The sequence below is a fragment of the Limanda limanda genome, chromosome 7, assembly GCF_963576545.1.
Source record: "Limanda limanda chromosome 7, fLimLim1.1, whole genome shotgun sequence".
Taxonomy (NCBI): domain Eukaryota; kingdom Metazoa; phylum Chordata; class Actinopteri; order Pleuronectiformes; family Pleuronectidae; genus Limanda; species Limanda limanda.
In genome coordinates this window covers 15,201,849-15,226,147 of record NC_083642.1, presented here as the reverse complement: position 1 = coordinate 15,226,147, position 24,299 = coordinate 15,201,849, and the positions used below count along the sequence as shown (strand labels likewise).

The following is a 24,299-nucleotide window of genomic DNA, read 5'->3' as shown; positions in this document are numbered from 1 at the left end:
AAATCTCGGCTCTCAAGTATAGCTGTCCCATTCTGACTTGATGCATGAGGCATGTCATCGCCTAATAGGCTGAGCCCACAACAACCCCTCCTCTGAACCAAGTGAAAATGCCTGTTCCTACGTTGCTCGGATAAGAACACAGGCCTGCCAAATGGCCTCTTAAAAAACAACCCATTTCTTCTAGCCCCCTGTGAACATGGGCACACAATGAGGACCATTCATCCGGTCTGAGCTGCCGTGGCCAGGAGCTCTGCTGCCATTTAGGCCATTCAGCTGAACCCAGTCTTTGTGTGCACGTTGGAATGAGCTGCCTCCATAGGAAGGGAAGGGAAGGGAGGGGCTGGCGACTGGTCATACTTGAGAGGATGACGTGTGTTGAATTTGTGTATTTCTGCTGGGAGGAGCTCACCCCCCTCACCCTGTCAATTCTCCGCTGGGTCAGGGGTAAAAGGTCATGTCTGGCTCTTCCCTGGAACGAGCCTACCTGGATGACATTGCCTTCCGTCTGTCAAGTGAGTTTTACACACATCCTGTGCTGTTGACAGGCAAAATTCCACAGAGATGAGATATTCATCCGTCAGCAGCTGGTGGTGCAGACTGGTGTTCTTTTCTGACATTAAGACAGAGCTTTAAGTCACTGGCACTTGCTCCCTGTCTGCTTCTAAGTTTTTAAACTCAGGAGTCTTTTGTTTTGTTTATTTAGAAGGATCCCCATTAGCTCTACCCTAAGACAGAGCTACTTTTAGTGGGGTCCACATAGAAGACATACATACAGATATCAGTCAATACAGTCATTGCCTATGCATGGGGCGTACATGCTTGTGTGCATGTGAAGATGCAGTTTTACCCAATAGTTGCAGCTCTGATCAGTCCATACTATTGCCAGTTGCTTCCTTTTAAGGGCAATCATGAATTGAACCAACCAGCCACCATTCAGATGGAGCAGAAGCAGGCTGGGTTCGTTCTGACCTCAGCAGAGGATGGCAGCGTTAATATGGATTCTTTCTCTCTCAACCATCCACGCGTCTGACCTATTAGTGACAGTGTTTAGCACCTGAAGAGTTGGTCTCTGAAAAACATCCCCTCTCTCTGTATTTTCTTATGAATGTGATACAACAAAAATCTAGATTTTTTTTAATTAGTAGTTGGTCAAAATACTTATTTTGAGACAGATGACAGACATGTGATAACACTTCCTTAAACTCAAGCTCATGTGGTGCTGAGCCCCAGAGTTTGATGTCTGCACGCGTGTTAAAAGAGGAATAAGGACTCGCGCTGATTGTTAAGTTGAACTCTGTTAATCATTTCACAGTTGGTGGTTGCTTGCTTTGTTTAGAGCTCTAGACATGTTGTTGAAAATCTAAATTGATATTGTTGAGTATACAGCAATATTTTAATTTGCCTACTTGGGAGAGTGAGTGATGTTTGCAGTGAAAACAGTGAATTCAGCCAAAGCTAACATATTGTAATTATAGACTGATTCCTGTTGCAGTATACCTAAGTGTTCCAAATGACGTGAAAAAGTCAAACTCATGATTATCTCAAATTACTTTCTTGTGTTTTTCTTGAACACTGTGCTACAATTTCCTAAAATTGTATGTACTTTGACAAAGTGTCTGTCCCGAGTTTGTCCATAATACTTAAACATTAAACACACAGCCCTGCCTGCAGTTTTTCTCAGTTTCTATATGTATTTGAATCAGTTTTGAGTCTGTCTAAATAGTTGTCAGATCAACCCCCGGTTTTCTGTTCAGATAATTGGTAGAATATTCCTCAGACTTAATGTAACGTTTCCTGTGGTCAGAATCCCAAAGCCACAAATCATCTTCTGTGGAGCTTCAGAGCCAAGGCTCTAGGCCCAAGCAGATGGTGGAGTACTCTTGGCGAAGGTATTCCTTTTCTATGTATACAATATTTGTGGACATGCATGTGTGTGTGCTTGTGGCATGATACTGTTTCTGCATAGTTAATGATGGCTGCAGTCCCTTTTTCTCCTCCAGGCCTGTTGTAGGCTGAATTATTCACATGCTCTCATTAAATACCAGGACACCCTCACAGAGAGGTGTGGGTGTGGTGGGTGTGTTGGTGTGCGTGGCCGGTGAGCGTGACTTTCTTTTATCTTACCGAGGAAGACACTGAGGCACGCATTGGAAAAAACATCCAATCGTATCCCTTTAAATCAGTGCCAGGAGATATACTGATATACAACCTATCATGTCTCAAATTGTGTATATCTACAGTCTTTTCTCTAGTAAAACATGCTTAAGTTGTGGAATTATCTCATATTTGTTGTCAAATAGTACTGGGAAATATGGCAGAATATTAGTAAATATCCTTTTTAATGTCATATTAGTTCAGCATAGAAAATTGTGACTGTGCACATAATTACACAAAGTATCAATGTGATCCACTGTTGCACACAACACCTTCAACTTAAAAGCGGAAAATCCTTTGTCACAATCACATTTCTGCCTTTTAAGTTGTAATTTCCTTGAAGCCATAAACATAGACAACATAAATCGTAATAATGATAACGTAATGTGGTCATAATATCCACTGTCTGACGCTGATAAATGACCAATGAATCATCTTCCAGTCGCAGTGCTGTGGAAGTCTGAAATGACAAATAGATGCCATGAATCAATGGTATGGTGCATGTACCGTTACTGGCACAAAGGAGCTTGGTTGAATCATGAACACTGCCTAAGTTCCCTTGAGCAGGACCCTGCTGCTAAAATGGTGCTTTTCTGTGTCTGACCCTGTGCTCTCCCTTCCCGTTTTGGAAGGCAGGTTCATTGAGATGTTCCAGACAATCAATGAATGAAACTTCACATTTAACATTGGAATTCACTCATTGATGTGACATGTAACCCACTTGTGTATCTCATGCCACGCTAAGAGTGGTTAGAAACACCACATGTTTACAAGCCCGCATCCTGTCTTATTGCAGGTTTGTGAGTCACTGCAATTAGGCGTGTTCTCTCCAGGGCACATCCATCCACGTCAAAGGGAGAGAACCGGTTTCAGCCTTCAGTCTCACTGGGATGTTAACTGTCTCGATAGGTGTGATTCCAACCATGACTAATCACAAGGGAAGAATGAATGGGCATTTCGTAATATCAGACCCTTTCTCGCAGTCATGATAAAACCTTCATTCACAAATTGACCAACCCGTTATCTCAACTGGACGGTGAAGCGTGTCTCTGACGTTGAGTTGCCCAATCTCTCCACCCACTGCTTCCGTGGCCTGCAGTCATTTATTCAGGTCGGGCTATGACACAATAGATAATGTTGACTAAAGCACTCTGAATCATGCCTCACAGGCTAGATGATGAAGTCCGTGGTTGAGATGCAGATATCAAGGTGTGTTGCGGTTTTTGGTGGGTGTAGACTGAGAGCACATGCAGCGTCCCTCCAATCTATCGCCTGGTTATATCAACTGCCCAGCAGGCCATGTGACTGCTAATGCTGAAGAATGCTCTTGTGAATATAAATAGACCTGGCTGGCAAGACAAATTCACTTTCATGCCTGAGGAGGAGAAAACAAGAATCTCTTTGACACAAAAGCTCCACCATTATTGCAGTGGAGGCCCTCCACTGCTTCCCAAGGAGTTGGTCCTAATTGTGTGTGCCTGTGTGTTTTCTTGCTGAAGCTAATGTTGTCGGCTAGTAGACAGCAGCCTGTGGCAAACACTTCCAAATCCAAGCAGCTGGGTCGCTGGCTACATGTGGGTCACTGTTGCGCCCATGGGTTGTGTGTGAAATACCATGACCTGTTGTTATCTGCCCTCCACAGGCCAATCAGCCTGCTCCCTGACCCATGGAGAAAGTTACTATGGGTGTGCTAATTGGTAAAGCCTCACACCAAGGGGTTGTTTTTTTGTTGTATGTTACCTGCAGATTACTTAACAGGATTGTCGACCTATAATGCTTTCAGTTTTGAGAGTCTTTCAGTGTGATAGCCTGGAGCAAAAAAAAAGCAGATCCACCGGTGTTCGTTTGCCTGTGTTTCTTTGTTGAATGCCACTCTTACAAACCTTTAATATTCGTATATTTCTGCATCAAGGGGAATCCTAAAGTGTGTGATTTCTTTTTAAATTATTTTTAAAAACATGGGTAGACATGCTGAAAAAAGGCTATTGACTCCTTAACTATTGCCAGAAGAGGAATTAACCCCCCCCCCCCTCCCCATCATGTTCGACGTCACAAAAGCACCTACAATAGAGGGCGTGCTCTCACCTCGCTGTCTCCAAAGTAGTGCATTCAACCAGGTGTCATGTTTCCATCACTGCCATTCGGAGCTGGAGCCTCTTAACCCGGGAGTAAATGCCGATTGATTTCCTTCCCATTACAGATAAAAGCCGGTTGTTAGGAGTGAGTTTTTTGATGTGAGGAACCCGGTCTTAACACTTGAGTAGTTTATTTTTCTGCCGGTCTGTCTGTATGGTATCATGGACAAAGAGCTTGTAATGTGGCTTTATATATTTAAGAGATAACGTTTGGGGGGCGAAAGTTATTTGGATATGACACGAATGCCACGGTCAAATCAACTGATCCAACATTTCCCAGAGGAATGCCAAGGCCTTTAAACCTTATCAGCAGAATAATGTGCTGAAGGTTTTTTCATGGAGTGGAGAATTGCTTTCTGAAAAATGTCTCTGATGTAGTCCACATTAAAAAACACAATTCAAAGTCTCTTTGAATGAACATTTAAGGCATAAAACGGACTGAGTCCCCCACACCCCCCACCCCAGTTCCATAAAGTATGAGTACCTTCTCATGATGAACAGTTGTCAAGATTATAATCAGGAGTTAATCACATGCACGCAGATATTTCTGGCCACTGGCATGTAGTTGTGTTAAGCTCACACATATGGCCGGACAGACTCTGCTGACCATGCGTGCTAACAAACAAGAGACAGCCTGCTTTCCTTAGAGTAGCAGTTATTTTTAGTCTAAATATGTAATATTATCACACAATAACAAATAACCTGATTATACTCAGAATTTATAATTAATGCTAAATTAATAACTTTTATTGAAATATAAATTGTGTCTGTTACTCAATGACATTATTACATTGACTATTTGAGCCCTTACGCAAAACTGTACGACCCTGTGTCACTAGTGGAGACAGATACTCTGTATTTTCTCCAGAGGAGGTGCAAGTGAGATCCAAGTGAGAGGTTCCGTAGTTCCTGCAGACGTTCTTCTCTTGGCCTCCTAGTTTAAAGTCTGTAGGAATTCAGGAATTTTCGTATTGACATCACAGCAGGGGATCCCCGCTGGATTCACTACAAGCAAGTGAGGGGGGTTGATGACGCTTTTAACATGCGACAAATGCAAAACACAAGTAGAAGACACCTACGAAAAAGAGAGTTTGTGGTGCAAGAGCTGACGACGGTGTCGGGGGTGCTGTTAACATGATCACGTGATCTCCCCAAAGGAGTTAATATATCGCTTCCTGCCTCTGTCTGCTGCACCTGACTGCACTTCCTCTCGCCTGAATTATGCAGAGAAGTTGTTGCTGTCGTGAACACGCTGTGCAGAGAACCCCCCGCGGGTCAAATCTGAAAACGGGTTATGTATGCAAAGACACACTGATATTGAAACTTGGCTTGACCTCCAATTTTAATCGTAATTTGTATTTTGGATTCTAAGTTCACTGTTAGCAGTTTGAAGAGTTAAAAAGCTTGGCTCTGTAAATGTAAACATAACTTGTTTTTGATTTGTAACGTGAGGTTCTTCTTTTTTTTAACACAGTCCCTGAGACTTGGAGGCCAAATGGGGATTTTTGAAAGCTACGTCCTTACAGACTTTGTTTATCTTTTTAGGATTATTAACAGTGATTTAAAAAAATGGCTTCCACGTGATTTTGGATTGAATGAATCTTTCGACTCTTATTGAAATGACAACAGATTTAGACATAGACTTTATTTTTGCTTGTGTCATCTGTTGTTTGTCTCGCTCTCATTGTCCTTCACTCACTCGGGCTCTTCAGCTGATCAGCCACAGCTGATCATTACAGCCTTTTGAAGTGGGTGTGGAGAACACGGGGTATGTTTTCGGCAGCTGGTCAGTTTCTATATATGAAAGTGCAGGCCTGCGTCACAGGAAGGGCTGATGGGAAATCAGAGCTCTGGGGTAAAGCTGTGCTGTACATATGTACAATGAAAGTTTCCAAAAGGTCAAATGCCTCCTCCGTCAGTTGCACATTGGGTCATTTGGTCCCTTTTTGGACTTGTGCCATGCTTTTGAATAGTTGTCTTTCTAATTCTTGTGTGCAGCTAAAGGATAATAAAAAAAATCTCAGTGAGCAGGAGTTCTCAGGAAACCCCCGAGTAGGCCGATTTGTATCTCCCCTCTTGGCCCCTCAGAACACATTGTATGAGTGCTTGGCTTGTAGTCATGGACCCCTTTAATTCACCTCCTGAGATAAAGAGGTGAAACAAAGGCCATGAAAACACAGACTGGGTGTGGCTGTCAGTAACGCTGGCTTCTGGGCGAGTGCTGATTTCCATATTGTATGTTTATTGTATCCAAAGGAAGCATGAGGTTAATATTGACACATGGTTAAATCACAGCTGTTGTTAAAACTCTGTTTAAATGTTTTGTGGGGTGAATATCAACATACAGTGTTTCTCACTCTCTTGTAACAGTAGAAGGACCCGGCTCTACATTAATTATGTCATGACGTTACTTAGCATGCATCCACACTAATGTGTTCTAGTTTCCTAAGACACATCACTGTTGTTTTCGGCGCCTAACATGGAGTTTGGAAACACTGCTGGCCCCAGTTTAGGTTGAAAACTGGGTCTGTGTTGAAGTTTGGATAAGCAAAAATAGAGATGTATGGAAACGCTGCCGCAGTCACCCATGCTCGCTTCCTTATGGGTTTCACTGCTCAACTACCAGGGGTGAAAGCAAAATGCTGTAAACACTTACATTTTCCTTCGTTGTAGGTCTAAGAAAAGAAACCCCTCTTTCTTTTCACTATTGTTGTTTCTCGTCAGTCGAATGTTCTGTAAGTAAACAAACTAAACTTGCCTTAAAGACCTTGTGCACATTGTTGTTGGTATATGTGGACACACCTGAGGAGGGACATGATGTCTTAAACCAAAATGGCAGTTGTCACAAAGTGAGAATGTCATGTCTGACTCTGCACAGTTTGACAAATCTCAAAAACACCTTCAGTTTTGTCTGCACAGGCTCCTCGAAACAGCTTCAGGCCATTTTGGAATAATTAGTCCTGTGTGACTAAGATTGGTGTGTATCAGTCACAGTATGTATATACAGCATATAAAAATACCCATGTGTCCCCTGTGAATTTACAGTTTTATTGGTCCTACAGTAAATTAAAAGTTTTAGGGTTTTGCGCTGTCGGTCAACGATTTTGGATATTGTTATATATTATATATATTATTGTGTGCATTATTGTGACCAGCTTTTTTATTTACAGCTTCCTGTTGTTTCGTTGACCAAACATTTGATTGATTAATGAAGAAATATGTAATATGTTTGGTAATGTTGGTAAGACAAAACAAGATATTTCAAGACGACATGATGCTGGGATATTTTTATATAACTAAAAGAAAAATAACTGTTTGTTGCGGTCCTACAGTGCTCATATGACCTCACACCTCAAGTTCCGTGTGAAGTGAAATGTTTTTGTTGACACAAAGGTTTGTGCATTTTAGAGCCTGTCAGGCATTTGTCGTTTATTCCACTCTTGAGCGTTCCTCCGGTGCTGCACCTTGCTGAACATTCCCCAGAGACTCAGAGCCATACGTTTCAGAGCCGGCACTAACTCCTCTCCTGGTGACAGGCTGTGTAATGACTGTGAGCAGTCGGTGGTGGGAGGTCAGGACCGTGGGTCGTCCAGAGAGGTGGAACATGAGCAGTAAGGCCTGTGCGGTTTCAGTGTCAACTGCAGACTCAACACCCAGGATATGAGTGTTTCACAGAGGGAACTCATTGCTTGTTATTGATTTAATGAGTCAGCTGCCAGACTAACCTTCCTCTTTCTCCATTAATGCCCTCTTTTAACCCATTAACCATGAGACATTAAGCACAAACGAGGAGCATAATTTCTTCATATGTCTTGTAGAGGTAGGCTGTTGCTCAATTAATGTCAGTTTAAAATGGGCTCAGATTACAGGGACTCCGCTACCGATCTAACCCTGATTGGTCTCCCTGGGAGTCAGAGGAAAGGTCTGTCGGGATTCTTTGTCGTTACCAATGTTCTGCACAGATTATCTGGTAGTGTGAGGGGTTACAGAGTCCCTCTTAAACCTAGTGAACTGCCCACAGAATCATCGGGCTGCCTCTACAAAGCTCAACTATGTTTGATATTTGGGATTTAAAATTGAGATGACTATGTCAGTACTTATCGAGCAGCCAATGAGAGGGACAGAGAGACCACAGCAGCTGACAGTGCTGCCAAGCAGGAAAACATTCAGAGGCTAACGTTAAAATGTCACCTGAAGAAGAGAGAACTTGTGTTAACCTCATCTGTTGAACCATTTACTCTTTCAGACTGGTTTACCCTTCTGCTTTTCAGAGCAAGTTGTTGCTCCACCTCACGCCATATTGTTCACATCTGCTGTCCTATGAGGTCAAATAAGAGCGGTGAGGTTATGTGTAACCGCGTCACAATATTCGTAATAATATCATGTAGTGTGTGATGCGGCGTTATTTCCGAGAAGAATATACTCTATGTGAATATTTTCCTTTAACAGTGATGCAGCCTGATTCCTGAATCGTTTTGGTTCTTGACTCCCCTGCAGTCTGTGCCCTGGCTCTCGTAGTCCAGTTTAGTGACAGTTTGTCTTGTGCACCCACTGAACCCCCAGTTAAATTGATGTCCAAGACTCGTTGAACCTCAGAACAGGTCAGCCTCACACACTGATCACTGCATATCTGAACAACACCAGCCACATTGAAACCTGACACCCTTCGCTCACTTTCACTGTTCAGTACACCCTGGTTACCAGGCGATGCAGCAACACTGGTCTGCCATGCACTGAGCCGGCCAGGATGCCTCTGTCTAACCAAGTCTCTACTCTGGCTCTTTTCTTCACGGTGTGCTGAATGAAGAAAGCATCAACCCACTGACCAGGTCACAGTTCTTTATAACTTCATGGTTAAAATATATGAGCTTCAAGAAGAAGAAATGGTAAAAGAACTAACACATGTAAAATCATGGAACTGTTGTTGTTCCTCACAACAACAATCTTAAAGGGATAGTTCACAGAAAAATGATAATTCACTCATTATCTACTCACCACTATGCTTTTGGAGGGGTGCGTGAAAGGGGTCAAAGCGTTGCAGTCGAATTCATTAAAATGTAAGTACAATTTGACCTTTTCTTCAGATGTAACAAGAAAACAACTGAAAAAATGCCTCCATACTGCTCGTGTAGTGTCACGAGCAGTGACACCGCAAGCCCCGACAGTCATATTCCACTCGAAACAGCGTCACTTACAACATGTTTTTAGCTTAAATGTCCACTGATAGCCTTCTCGGAAGCGCGTTCACGTACCATCGGGCACAAGGAACACCACACACACTCGCCCAAGGGCACAAGTGGGGTGTGTGTTTGTGCGGCTATGTCCTCTAGCATAGCCACTTCCGGTAGTGGACTTTTCCCTAGTGAACAAGTGTACATGTTTGAGTGCTGAGTCAAACAGGCACAAGTGGGGTTTTTCTCTCCACATTCACCAAATGGCTTTCTATTTGTGGGAACTGTTGGGTTTCTCTATAATTTTATGTAAATTATGTAAAATGGCCTGAGATAATGTATGTTAGTATTTGGCCTGATACAAATAAAAGGCAATTGATTTGAATAGTGATAATAATTTTATTATTTAGACCTGTGTGTAGTTGCTATTGATGCATCACTGTAGTCTGTATCGGTAAACGTCATGCTTGACGATGGATCAGTCTTTTGGCCCTTAATTTTTTTAAGTGGATATGTTGTTTGGGTTTTAGTGTGACCCAGATTGTTATCACGGTCTCTCTTTTTCATAACTCACATTTTGAAAAAAAAACCATGGGTTTCATTGATAACATTAATGCTCAAGTTTCTCAGTAGGCATCCTCAAAGAGTCAGCTAGCAGAGCCAGTCAAATCATGGAATTGACTAATGTGCCATTAAAGCACAGGTGTAATTACTTCAGGCACTTAAACTTCTGTGAGAAGTTAAAATATCTGTTGTAAAAAACGGCCTATGAATAAATCCCTGAATTGGTGCGAAAGCCCGGAAATTAAATACAATTTTACACAACTATCCCATCGTCCAAGACCTGTAGGCGACAGATAATCTCTACTGTGGGGCGGCTAGCTAATCTGACAGGAAATCAATGTGGGATTTGGCCTCTCACCTCAGGTGGTCTTACTTATCCCTGCACCTAATTCCTCAGAAACACAACCTGTAAGCTAACAACCCAGTCCAGTTACACTGTGCTTCAGAGCAGCCTGACAGAAGAATAAATGACATTAATCATTGCTGCTTACTCACACACAACCCACTTGTGCCTGTCTGACTCAGCACGCAACCATGGACACTTGTTCACCAGTCTTATCACTTTGATGAAGTAATGTCTTCTGTATATAACAGCTTGATTTAAAGCTTGACTTTACAATCCGCCTGTTATTGTCATCAGGGAAACACAGTGACCCAAATGAGGCGAGTGTCAAGTGTTGATGAGAGATTAATTGGGTTATGAGTTAGGAAACAATGATTTAATAAGGTTATTCAGAAAACGTTGTCTTCTGGGTTTTTCTCTTCTGGGTTGGGGCAATGTTCTCTTCTTCAGTGTGACTTTCTCATTGAGCTAAAAGTAGAAACAAGCCCTCAATTCTGCGACTGTCCCCAGCTCACGCAGCTGGCTCAGGAGTCCTGTCGCTGCCAAATTAAAGTGCACAATGTAATAGAAGTAATGGAGGAAGTAGGGCAACGTTCGCTCTGCTCTCCAACAGAATGTGGATGCTTAAAAGCTTGGAAGGAAGTTGTAGTTTTATCTTTTTGGCAAAATAACTTTCAGGATGCCGAATGCTAAATCTTATTGTGTGGAAATGGATTGTTGCTCTCAGCATACATCTTAATTTTGATCTTATTGTGGCCAACACAATTGGAAAGTGTTTTTTGCCTGTACAGGAAGGCCTGATTTTATGAACTGATTTGGTGCTTCACGCAGGGTTGAATTGGCCTGTTTGTGTGTGTTTGTAATATGGGCTCATGGGTTTCTTGTGTTTTTAAGGCTGGTGTTGTTCAGGATACTAACACGGTGACTTTGATGTGTATGTGTACAGGATGTCTGTCTTTCTTTGTCTCTCTCTCTTATCTGTCTCTATTTCTAAGACATATACACATTGTGTATTCACCCCCTCTGTTACCTTCCTCCGGCTGCCCTTGAATAGTCATTACCTACTCAATGTTGGTGTTCGAGGTGTTACACATTTATGAACATATTTATACTACATAGGAATCTTTCACTTGAGCATATCATAACATGCAGATGTCAGTTTGCCTCTTTTTCTCTCCAAATCATTTTTTCTCCTCACCTCAGTGCATGAAGCAAATGGCTGCTCAGCAATGTATACTATAATCAAATTATACATTTTGCCAAATAGAGATGATGGAACTCACAGTATGATGTTAAATATCACAAATAATCCTTCTGACTGACTTGTTGATGCTCAAGACTTACTGCAAAACTAGATTATGGGAAATCATCTGGGACTTTCCCTGCCAACTACCTTATCAATTATTCAATATATAGCAACTCAAGAAAAACATTAAACTCTGTTTATTTCACAATATTATTCCATTAATCCTCAAAATTCCTCTTAAGTTTTTGTTTATGTAGTTTTAAAATTACATATTCAATTTCATTGTTCTGTTTGTTCCTGTTCAAAAACCCAACCAAATCTCTGTTTTCCACTGGATATTCTTTGAAGAGAAATCACATGTCCCCCAGCACTCTTTCCCCAGCTGGAAGGCAGATTTCTTCATTCATCCATATATCACCTCATCCTCCCTTTATGCCTGAAAGCTCCCACATGGACTCATCAGGTCCCAGAGGAACTGCAGGCCGGCTTTTGCAGTGGAAAATGTTGGGAGGCCTTTGTGAAAACGTTTGAAGCCCAATGCAGACATGAACAAAATGCCCCCTGAATAAGAACAAATAACTTGTGATTTTTAATAGCTACGATTCAACTGCTGATGCAGTGAGAAGAAGCAACTGCAAATTATAAGCCCTGAAACCACAAACGGCCTTATTCTGACTGTTGTTGTTTTTTATATGGCAAACATTTTTTTTCAACAGGCACATTAGATCCATGATTTAATAAGAAAAGCTGCTCAGTAGAGGAAATATTACCCCACGCCGAGAAAATATTTGGGATTTCTGTAATACTGTAAGAATGCAAATCTCCCATTGCAGTTTAACGACGTCTGATTGAAATGTATTGTGCAGATGATAATACCGATATTAGGGGTTACAAAAATTCTGTTACAGATATCATGGATATTGTTCATTATGATGTTATAATAATAAGTTAATAAGTAATAATTAGTAGTTATAATTATTTTTAAGGCTTCATTATCAAACGACAAAGAGGCTTGATATTTTACAGTTTAAACAAACATTTAATATGTTATTATAAATAACTAAAGAGAAAAAGAAAACAAAACCAACTATTTAGAATTTGAATGAAGAAAGAAAAAAATCTTACGTATAAGTAGAACATGAATTTACATCTTTATTCTGAAAAAGAAAGTTTTCACACTGGCACATATCGACAAACAATATGCAAATACGCAGTGTCTATCATTCTAGCCTTTTTATCGTCTGTCGGATTCTAGCAGCTGCTAAAGAATATAAAGATACCCAATATCTGCCAGACAAGACAATTTCGTTTTTTGTCACTTGACTAACTGATTAATAGACTTCTAGATAACAGGATTACAATGAAAAAAGAATTGAAAGAAACAAAAATGATCATGGAAGTGTGCATTTGATCTTTAACTCTTGTCTAGCTGTTTGTGTGAATGTGGAAATTAACTGCCACCGTCTACTCAAACTAATGACCAGGTGCGATTAAATGGCCTTGGTGTCAGACTCATTCATTTGCGTTTCCTGTCGACTTCTATTTACCCAGATTCTCAGCACAGTCTGCCCGTTGTTTTTGTATTCGTGCTCAGCGTCTCTATAAATAAGATCCTGTGGGTGACGTTAGTTCCTCTCCTCTCGTCCCCTGTGTTTAGTTGTGTATTTACATGTAAATGTGCACGCTGTTGCTGTTTGTGTGAGGCTCTCTGTTTGCAGTCGTGCTGTGTGCCCTCGCTGTCATCTGCTCACCAAGACCCAGCAGGAGTGTAGCTTTCTTCGGTTGTTGGATGTGTTTCTCATGAGATAAACTTGTAACTTTTGTACATTAGCATCACATTTGTCGCAGACAATAAACTACTGATAAACAAAGACGTCTTTGTGCACATCAAACTAGTGTCACTGGCCTGAAGCCCGACCATGACTTCACTGGGTCCTACATTTCAGACTTGGACACTAGCCTCCAGTTCAATGCCAGGGCCAAAAATCTGATCTGATTAAGTGAGAGAAAAGAGGCAAATATGTGTATAATCGACATATTTCTGTGAAATGGAGGATTTATTTACTGTTTCTTGTGTAATCTTGTTTGTTATCCCCTGTGAAATATCTGCTTGTGTACAGTCATGTAACCTGTGACATGTAGGTGCTTGTGTTGGGTGCATGCATGGAGAGTAACGGGAACTGTGAAGCAAGAGGAAATTGTGGGTGACAGAAGCAGTCGTGTCACTTCCTCCCTGGTTAATCTGCCCACAGTAATTACAGCAGCTCTCCCAGTTGGGGGGCTGAATATCTGTGCATAAGTAGTTTCAGTGTGCGTCTGTTTGTAGTATCGGGTGTGGCATGCGTTTAAATTGTTCAACATCTAACGTCACAAACCGTATTTGGCAATCAGAGTTGTTGACACATCCTCGACACAGGAGTGGAAATCTGCCTTGTGTGTAGCTGACATGAAAAGGAGAAAAAGCTTGTCCATACATGATCTTAGTCTCCTTGTTGTAAGCCGGGAGTGCTGGAAGCTAATCAGCTGATGCTTAAGCCACTCAGTTCCACATACACACCACACACACACATGGAACACAAATCTTGTACCTCTGCACTTCATTGTACTCTACTGATTTTAATCTGATTGGTCCTGTGGGCACGTGTGTATGTGTGTGTGTGTGTCTGTGTGCGCGCATGTGTTTGTGTCTAGGGAAGTAGTTTGATGGAAGGACAAGTGTTTACTATCCAGTCCAGACCCTCTCCTGTCTTCTAGCATCAATTATTAGCTCATCTCTCTGTCTTGGAGTAGGAAGCATTAGCCCAGTATTGACCTCTGACTGTTATTGAAACCACTGAAAGCTCTGCTGCCTCCTTCATTCTAGATGCTTTGGTGTCGGCTGCATGTGCGATAAAACCAAAACCTCTTATATCCCTACATATCGGTTCATATGCAGCCGACACATCACAATAAAGCACATTATCTGTAAAATGTAATGATAATCTTTCTGTGTAAATTGGGGTTATGTCTTTGCTGTTGTCAGTGGGCTTTTCTTTTGTTTTCATTGTACTTTTGTGGCTCTCATCCAAAGATGCTCTCCAGATTCTTTACTTGCGTAGGTGGTAGAAGAGGTTGTTGGTGTTTGAGTCTGTTGTTAAAACCAGCGGGCGGCACAATTTTCAAAGTTTTCTGTTTCATGTCAGGCTTTTCATACCTAATTCTTGTTGATGTGACAGGGATTCTGTTGGTACAAGCACCTCGTTTTGTCTTGGCTGGTCTGAGTCATTCTCCTATATAGAGTTACGAACAGGTCTTAGTCACATTCATTCTCACTCTTTGTGTTGATATAAAATGTTCACAACTTTTTCTTTAGTTCTTTGAAAAACCATATAGCAACGTCCAAATTAACAAAATATCACAACCAGTGTTGGTCAAGTTACTTCTAAAAAGTAATTAGTTACAGTTACAAATTACTTCTCCCAAAAAGTAATTGAGTTAGTAACTCAGTTACCACATTGTTAGAGTAATTAGTTACTCAGCAAAGTAACTGTGGCGTTATTTTTCATGTTCTTTAACGTCAAAGATGTTTATATTAACTGATTGAAGAATAAAAACACTATATACAGTATTTTAGAACATTTGGTATTTATTTGAACTCAATAGATTGCAGCCTGCCATATGATGCATAGAATTAAAACATATAAAAATAAATATTGAAAATAAAATTCAAGTGCAAATGTAAACTTGGGTAAAAAGAAACAAAGGAAAATCTGGCCATTAAGTAGTGTGAGAAGTAGTGCCGGTACTTCCAGTTATTGAACGCTACTTTTGAATTTCCCTGGCTCGTCGCCATTGTCGCTGTCTTGAGCTGTAGTCAGAGCGTGCAGTGAGACAGCTCTCTCCACGCAGCTGGGGTGTAATATTGTAACGGATCGAGAGACCCCCCCCCCCCCCCACCCCCCACCAGAGTGTTGTTTGACAGCCGTCGCCGGATGATGACGTAGCGAGCGACGTCAAGCCTATTCATTGGTGGAGAAGGAGTCGCAAGGGACAGGAGAAAGCGGAAGTGCGGAGGAAGCCGGCAAACAGCGTCGGGGACTGCGGAGTCGCTGCCGGTTGAGATCGCCGACTGACCGCTTCATTCAACCAAATTGTAGTAACGCGCCACTTTACATTATCAATAACGATAACGGCGTTGTAACGATGACAAAAGTAATTAATTAGATTACTCCGTTACTGAAAAAGAACTCCGTTAGTAACGCCGTTATACTTAAACGCCGTTACTCCCAACACTGATCACAACAAAGAGTATAATTTTATTTAGACACTATAGAAACAACGTGAAACAACAGGAATGGTCTATCATCACATTAGGCCATAAGATAAATTCATATTGCACAGCTGTACTGTGGTGCAGTGTAAATCCTTTTGTGTTTTCACTATCTGGCTCCTGGATTGCTGAATGAAACATATTCATACTTTGCAATATTCATCTATGACCCACAGTGCATACTTAAGAAAATAACTGGAGGCACCGTCACACTGTTTCTTATTAGAGAAAATGCATTCCGATGAAAAACTTAAGCATTGAAATGTGCTTCACTGAGCTTCTCATGCAGAGTCGCCTTTTCCACAAAAAAACGATTCACCGGAGAAAAGAACCATCACAGTGTAAATGTTTGTAGCAAAGGTTGCTCTTATTGACTGGGGGGGCACACCTGCTTTGTTGTTGAAGTTTTATGTAAATATCTGAGACGGTTGTGTAATTTGCTGATGGTGGCAGCTAGAATTTAGCCACTTGTCAAAGATTATTTCAAGTCCTTTTCTAAATCCAGTAGTCATTGAACTCCTGATAAATCAATGGTAAAATATTCATGACAGTTTGTTTGTGGTTTGTTTGTGTGTGGGTGTGTTCCCTCATAACCATAATCTCAGCTTTTCCTTCCCAGGGCTTTGTGACTGTACTTCCGCTTTATACCACTATTCATTACTCCTCATTTATTCACCACTGAAGTGGGATTAGGTTTTCTCCTACGGTTTGTTTGAGAAAGCCACACTCGGTCTATTGTTGATAGTAAGAAACAAAAGGCGTATGAGCTACAGAGTCTCAGAAGATTACTCATATAATGAGACATTCGTTTTTTATATGAGTAATTTAACATCAGAACAGCTTGTGTTTGTCTTGCTGAAGACAACATGTGGTATAATCTGAATGTAGTGAGTTATTGGACAAACCTGAAGACGGAGGTTCTCTGTTGTTGAGGGATGTAGCAGAAGACAACTTCACAGTCACCCACCATAAATATTTCAGTGTGATGTAATGACAATGGGGCCATGGGGGCATGAGCTGTCATTCTGGTATTCATGAAGTGACTGGTTTAGATCTACCATGCTCGACATCAGTTAGCGCTAGAGGCATCAGTTCTTTCTATTCGTCTCCAAGCACTTGAAGAACAATGCCACATTTACACAATTTGGTTTGAGTGTTACTATGAGCAGGCGTACATATCGGCCTCCTAGTGGTAATTCCAAGTCAGGGATATTGTTTATTTCTGATAGCGTAAAATATCTCCCACTTGGTGAAAAGACCTACACAAGTCAGAAAATGGCATCAGACAAGTTTAGGGGACTAATATATATGAGTGTGTACAATTTGATGCAGATCTAAATAAATATCTGCATCTAGTTCATTTAACAGTTTTTTTCTTTCATTTAAGGGCCTTGGCAGAATAATGCACTCCGAGTGCCCTTCTAGTTGAAAAAGGTTTGAAGACCCTAAATTAAAGTTTTCCTATTCTTCCAAATCAACTGAACATTGCATGAATGCTTTACTTCAGGCAAAGTTTTCAGTTTTTCACAGATGAGCTGCACATTCACAAAAGCATCTAATGTGCCAGATCAGACCAGGGAATGCCAGAGCTGAATGCGCTATAATGAATTATGTAACCTGGACTGTTGCTTATTTGTGTGTGTTTTTATCCGCTCTGTGACCCTGTGCAGGCATCTGTGGGAGGGTCAGCCCTCTGTCTGACCTGTCCTGAGGTCACAGGTCAACAGCACCTGTTTTAAAGGAGGAGTCAGATCAGACATGGGCAAAGTACGGCCCGCTGGCTATATACGGCCCGTTGGGCTTTTTAATCCGGCCCGCCGAACTTTTCCAAATTAATCAAAAAAAAAAAAAAAAAAAAAAAAAAATTATTATTATTATTTTTTTTTTTGAAACCATCAATTTAGTAGCACTTAAATGGTTTGTACTTATAGCAGTTTGTAGTTTTGCTTTATTCAGGAAGAAATCATACTTTCTTGATTCTTGTTGTTCTGGGTTTGAACCCTCGGGGTTGAATGCACTTATTGTAAGTCGCTTTGGATAAAAGCGTCAGCTAAATTAAATTTGCCCGGGAGTGTGGTGTATAGACAACAAAATACTTTTTTCACTGAAGTCCAATCGAAGGCTGTATGCCTGATATGCCGAGAAACTGTCGCAGTTTTCATGGAATACAACATCAGCCGTCACTTTGCTACAAAGCATGCTAACTACGCTAGCAAGCAGTCAACGCAAGAACGGGTGGGTGCAGCTCAGAGGTTGGCGACTAATTTATAGACTCAGCAACATTTTTTTTCACAGACAAACTGCGATTAAAGAGTCATCTACCAAGGCATGTTTTTTGGGGGGCATTCAAAATAGCAAAGGCTAGCAAGCCTTTCTCTGAAGGCGGGTTTTTGTTAAATGGCCTTGCAAAAAAATGCTTTGCTACTTGGTAAAGGCCAAATCCTTTCATGTAATGATTTTTCCATGTCATCTATATTAGTTCACAAAAACACTCCATCCATCTGTTCCTGGCCCGGCCCCTCTGTCAAATTTTAGAACCCATTGTGGCCCGCGAGTCAAAAAGTTTGCCCACCCCTGAGTCAGATAGTCACTGCCATCTTCATTGAGCTACCACACACACTGGTGACAGGAGGAGGGATTATAATAACAGACCAGTTGCTGAACAAACTGGCTCGAGCATGTTGAACTGGTCCTAGACAAAAAGAAACACACACACAGTCTTGGTTTGACACACTGACACACATCTGACAGAGCAGGCCCTGTAATGCCACTCTCGATCAGGACTCACTCAGCATTAATTCCTCTGTGTACTGAAGCCTCCTTTAACCTGCACCAGCTGTGTACACACACACACACACACACACAAACACACACAGAAACTCACGTATATTCACTTCCTGCTCCTCGGGGGTTTTGGCCAGTGAGGAAGCTTCTCCTGGCCAGTTGGCCCTCTCCGTTAGTATGGTGCTCACCAATCAGCACATTCCTCTTTCTGTAGACAGACTCTGGGAGACAATTTTGGCAGTGCAAATGAAGGGTGGGGTAACGCTCATATCCTGTCCCCTGACCTCAGATTATACACACACACACACACACACACACACACACACACACACACACACACACACACACACACACACACACACACACACACACACACACACACACACACACACACACACACACACACACACACACACACACACACACTGTACTGTTTTGCTCCTGCTCGCACTCAAAACACCACATTCTTGCTCTTTAAACACACAGTTTTTCCTCTGTTTCGAAGCAGCTGTCCCACTCAACTCTTTTAAACCCAGAGCCCTTCAGCGTCTCGCTGCCTACACTGTCGGAGCCAGTGTGGTCGTGCCAGTTCGTGCCTGTTGTTATGTCCCACACTAATACAGTCTCTCCTCTGTGTGTGTTAATGACCTCCATCCCGCCCGCCCACCCTCCCTCTCTCCCTCTCTCCTGTTCCCACTTGGGCACCAGAACTGGGCTTGACAGCACCCGGTCTCCAACAATAATGCTGCTTCAGTCCTCTGCAATCAATTCGCTGTTGATTGCAGTGCTTGCACGTCTCTCTGCGAGTGTTCTCCTGGATATAAACCAGCCCGTCGCACGCCTAGGGGAAGGAGAAACAATGAAAAAGAGAATGTTACACACATTTGCTGCTGTTTTTTTTTTTCTTCATCCCGAGTATATTTGGGGCCAGTGTGTGCATCCAGGCATGAAGTTCTGGGCCGTCCCTCTCGAGCCTCCTTTTACACAGAATGACAAGCGCACAGCACTCAATCGCACTCCCTCTTTCTCCGAAACTTTCTCGGACTTTGTTTTTGCTGACTTTTTGTCTCTGCAAGTGTTTTTCACTCCGTCTCCTCCCCCACTTTTCCCCTGTTCCTCTCTTTCACAGTGTTGTGAAACCTTGAGAGTTTTCTGCATGTGAATTATCAGAAGTAAGGGAAAATAAAGTCTGCAAGCCGCACTGGTAATCTACATACTGAGTCCTGTGGGGAATTTCTTTTCTGATTCTGTTGTTTATTCAGGCGAACACCACAAGCCGGTGGATACCGACCCGAGTGAGAGAATGCTCTTAAGTTACAACACAGTATCTGAGTCACACATGGGACTCCCCACCCAGTACCGACATATCCAGCCCACCCCCTTCCAATCTGCTGCTGAACTTTGGCTCCCCCCTCTCTCTCTCTATCCATTTTCTTTCCATTGTTTTTTCATACACACACCAGGCCATGTTTCTTCTCGCTTCCCCCAGTGACTTTCATCGTCCCCACCCCCCATAAACCTTTCCTCCCCTCTTACTCTAACTTCTTCCATCCTCCAACTCCATTATCTTTATCTCCCTCTCAGTAAGGCTACCTCCACACTAATAGGTTATTTATTTTCGACTAAAGCAATCTCTGAATGAATGTTTTAGCTCTGTATCAGTAATATTCTATGTCCATACTTATATACCCAAAAACGCAGATCATGTGACCATTCAAATTCATGGTCAGTTGCATGCTGGTGTAAACAGGAAGTTTCACAAAATACTACGAAGGAGAAACATTAATTGTAAAAAGTAAGATTTCTGTGCACAACATTTTGCCTTCAGCACTGGGAGTGGAGTCGTGTGTGCGAATTCGTGTGAATGCTAAACTAAAACGAGGCCAGGAGCATTTCCAAACTTCGTGAAAACTCCAGCCTAATGTTGACAGCAGCCATAATCATAAAGCAACAGCGATGCCTTTTTTTTAAAAATGTAGACGTGTAGATGTAGCCAATGTTTGGCCTTGTTGTCAGGGCTGAGTGTGGACGAGGTGTCAGGGTACTGAGTCTAAGCAACCCGTTGGCTCACTGCACTTGACATAGCGTACAGTGTTATCACAGGACATTGAAGAAGGGGAATAACTGAGAGAGTGGGAGATTGCTGTAGTGGGATTGTTTGTGTGTACAAGGGCAGAGTGTGTGTATGGTAGTTAAGAAGACTGGGTGTGTCTTGCATGCATGTTTGCTCTACAGGCAGACTGTGTGTTTTGGGGTCCCAGTTAAGTGGACTTTGTCCGGCCTCTGTTGCTCTCCAACAAACTCTGGAAGCAGTGGGACTCCTGCCAGTCCAAGGGCGAATGAGGAAGGGGTGGTGCTGGGTGTACAGTGGGAAGAAGAGGGGGGAGGTGAAGGAGATAAATGTTTGAGTCTCATGTGAAACTGGCTCACATGGCCTCCTTTTTGGTCTGCTTACTATCCCGACTGATCCCGGCAGCCTTCAGTTTTGCTATTGTTTTCTTCTCTGGCACAGTTATCTGCTAGTTGCCCTAATCATATTTGGGTTTTGTAGCAAGAAGGAGTTTTTTTTTGTGCACTCATCATGTTTATCCACCGGGGCTAATGTAAGGCCAAACAATGGCGTTATCTCTGTGCCTTGTTGTAAATGGACTGAGCCGTCAAAATGTTGAGCTCAGTAGATCTGGTTTAGAGAGGATTATTATTATTATGACTCAACTGCTGCGAAAGTATTAGCTACAGTACAGCATTGTGTGTGTGTGTGTGTGTGTGTGTGTGTGTGTGTGTGTGTGTGTGTGTGTGTGTGTGTTACCTCTTCAGGATTGTGTGTGGACCAGTAGACCTCATGTGAACCGAAGCTTGGTCCCAATGAGGCAAACCATTGTTTCTGAGGTCCAGGTTAAGATGTGACTTGTAGTAAGGTTAAGGACAGAGCTAAGCGTTTGGTCAGGCTATCCACAGTGAATAGAAGTCAATGCAAAGTCCTAAAAGGAGTAGCTGTGCAAACCTGTGCGTGTTTCGGAGAAGAGCTGTGGTACCTCATCTGGCTCATGTGTGTGCAGTTGTCCGTTGTTGTTTGTGTGGTAATTATGTGTGGTAACATAACAGTGTGGTGTCGTTGTCCTCTCTCCTAGGTGACATCACGCAGAAGGGCTACGAGAAGAAGAAAGCCAAGCTGCTGACCTCCTGCATCCCCCACTTGCCAAGTAAGACCAGCTCCACTTCTGCTTTTTGATTTTTCCTCATTTCTCTCCTTCCCCCTTTTCTGTGCAAGTGTCACCTCCTCCGTCAGAATTTGTGGTGTTGGCCACTGTGAGATGAATAAACTTCAAAGTAATTGCATCAGAAGAACTCGTCATCTTTTCAGTAAAACAGTAGTTACACATGAAATGCGTCTTTGTGGTCTGTTTTGAGAAATGCACTGAAACCGCTTCATCACAACAGACTGTCCACACTGTGAGGGTAATTCTCTTTGTCCAAGTTGTCCAAGAGAATTTCTGGCTTTCTGTGGCACTCTAGTGGCCAAAATGAGAACTGCAGTAATATATAAGAGCCACTCTAGCCATCAAAACCTCTGTTTGTGTAGTTTTAAGTGTCCTTTTTTAGACTCATGAAAACAGATTGTCCACTGTGTGTGTAATTCTCTTTGTCCAAGTTGTCCATGGGAATTTCTGTGGCACTCTAGTGGCCCAAAGGAGAACTGCAGATACAACATCTACTCTTCCCCCAACAAAACCTCTGTGTGTCAGAGTTTGTACAGCCGTTGGTAAACCAGCGCACACAGTTTCCTTTACCCAGTGTCAGTTTACCCACATTCACAGAAGGGAAGTAGCAAAGTTTCAAAGTATTGCTATGAGCCAGTCACCTCTGGCCTCACTGGTTAGCTGATCTGTTTGGATTTTGTCAGCTACCTCCTATGAGGGTGTGGCGCTTCCTCCAGAAAAACTGCACCACATTAACATTGACATGAAAAAATCCTTCTTGTTGTGTAAATGGGAGCTAATTTTAAAGAGGAACCCTTTTTTTCCTTCACGGCTAGTGAACCTTGGTCTGCTTTTGCTTGAGCCACCACATGATGCATGTTTTGTGAAGTGATGTACATGCTGAGGGACTGAGGGAAAAATAACTATATCTTAATTATTAAATGCTTGAATTGAATCTTTAATGTTGTAAGTGAGCTCTGCCTTTTGTTTTATTGTGGACATTTAGCACCCGATTTTACATTAGTTACTGGGTCCCTCCTGCTCCTGCAGCCGTCCCCTCAGGCCTACTTATCTCCAAACCCTCGTCTCTATAGGGACTGTGTTAATCAGGCCCTCAACGAAGTGAAGACAGATGACTATAAACATATTTGGTGGAATCAACCTAGTTTCATGTACTCTATGCAGCACAAGTTGCATCAGTCATGTACATATCCTTATTTTACTTGATGTTCAGAGGCACTGTAGTGAGGCTATATTTAGGGAGCTCCTTTGAGTATCATATAATATTCATGCCTACATGTACATGCACGTGGCATCATGAAAATAACGGTTGTGCTCTGTCTCATAATGAATGTCTTCTTTTTTTTTTATGTTTCCCTACAAGTGATTTTATTTATGCTCAATTTACCTTTCTCTATTTCGCAGATGTGGATCTGTCTCTTCCTGATGTCCAGCTTTCCCCAGGCCACAGTGCGGACCCCAGCCCGAGTCCGGAGGCCCCGGGCCCCTCCACGTCTTCAGCTGCCAGACACCACCGTGCACATCGCAGTGGAGGGGCCAGAGACGACCGCTACAGATCAGGTACACTGCTTATTAAACACACTCTTAAATTAACCACTCCATAAATAATAATAAACTCCATCCAGCAGGTGTCAAATCATCCTGTCATCGTACATTTTTTCCTTGTAAGTCTTTTGAACTCGTTTTAATCTTACTCTTATTCTTTCTTTCTGTAGACATCCACACAGAGGCAGTGCAGGCAGCGCTGGCCAAACACAAAGAAGAGAAGATGGCGCTGCCCATGCCAACCAAGAGACGCTCAGCCTTTGTCCAGTCTCCCATAGAAACCTGCACACCTCCAGGTAAACAAGTCTCTCATGCTCAGAGGGGAGCTGGTTGCTGTAATCATTATGTCATGTAGTGTCCACACAACTCAAGTGCTCTCAAGCCGGACATCTGCAGGGTACAACCACAAATATGTCCTCTGGCTAAAATAGTGAAAAAGAATCTAAAGAGACACCAGTAAATAAAAGATGAATCAGGATAAGAAGATTATGATCCATTGATGTACATTGCTTTCTGTGTTTCAGACACATCTTCTGCATCAGAGGATGATGGCTCATTGCGCAGGAAGGCAGCCCTCAGTGCAGTGCTGGCCCAGAGCCTGCAGAGCCCTGACTACTGGATCAACCGTTCCGTCCAAAGCTCCTCCACGTCCTCCTCCGCCTCCTCCACCCTCTCCCATGGAGAGCCCAAGCCCCAACCACAGCCCCAGCCTCAACCGGCAATTTCCTTGTTGGCCGACGTACTTGCCCACACACGCATCGGTAAACTTTACTGATAAATAGCTCACAGATATATATAACAGTGCTGTTTGGCTATTGTTCTCCCTT

At 42.4% G+C, this 24,299-nt stretch overlaps 1 protein-coding gene across 1 annotated transcript in view; it reads left to right on the top strand.

Moving 5' to 3' along the window:
- dip2ba (disco-interacting protein 2 homolog Ba) overlaps positions 1 to 24,299 on the top strand; it is a 45,847-nt gene that overhangs the window by 2,298 nt on the left and 19,250 nt on the right. Inside the window, exons 2-5 of the mRNA XM_061075017.1 lie at positions 21,838 to 21,909; positions 23,332 to 23,487; positions 23,643 to 23,768; positions 23,997 to 24,233. Of these exons, the coding sequence (XP_060931000.1) occupies positions 21,838 to 21,909; positions 23,332 to 23,487; positions 23,643 to 23,768; positions 23,997 to 24,233 (591 nt within the window). The remainder of the gene's footprint in view (positions 1 to 21,837; positions 21,910 to 23,331; positions 23,488 to 23,642; positions 23,769 to 23,996; positions 24,234 to 24,299) is intronic.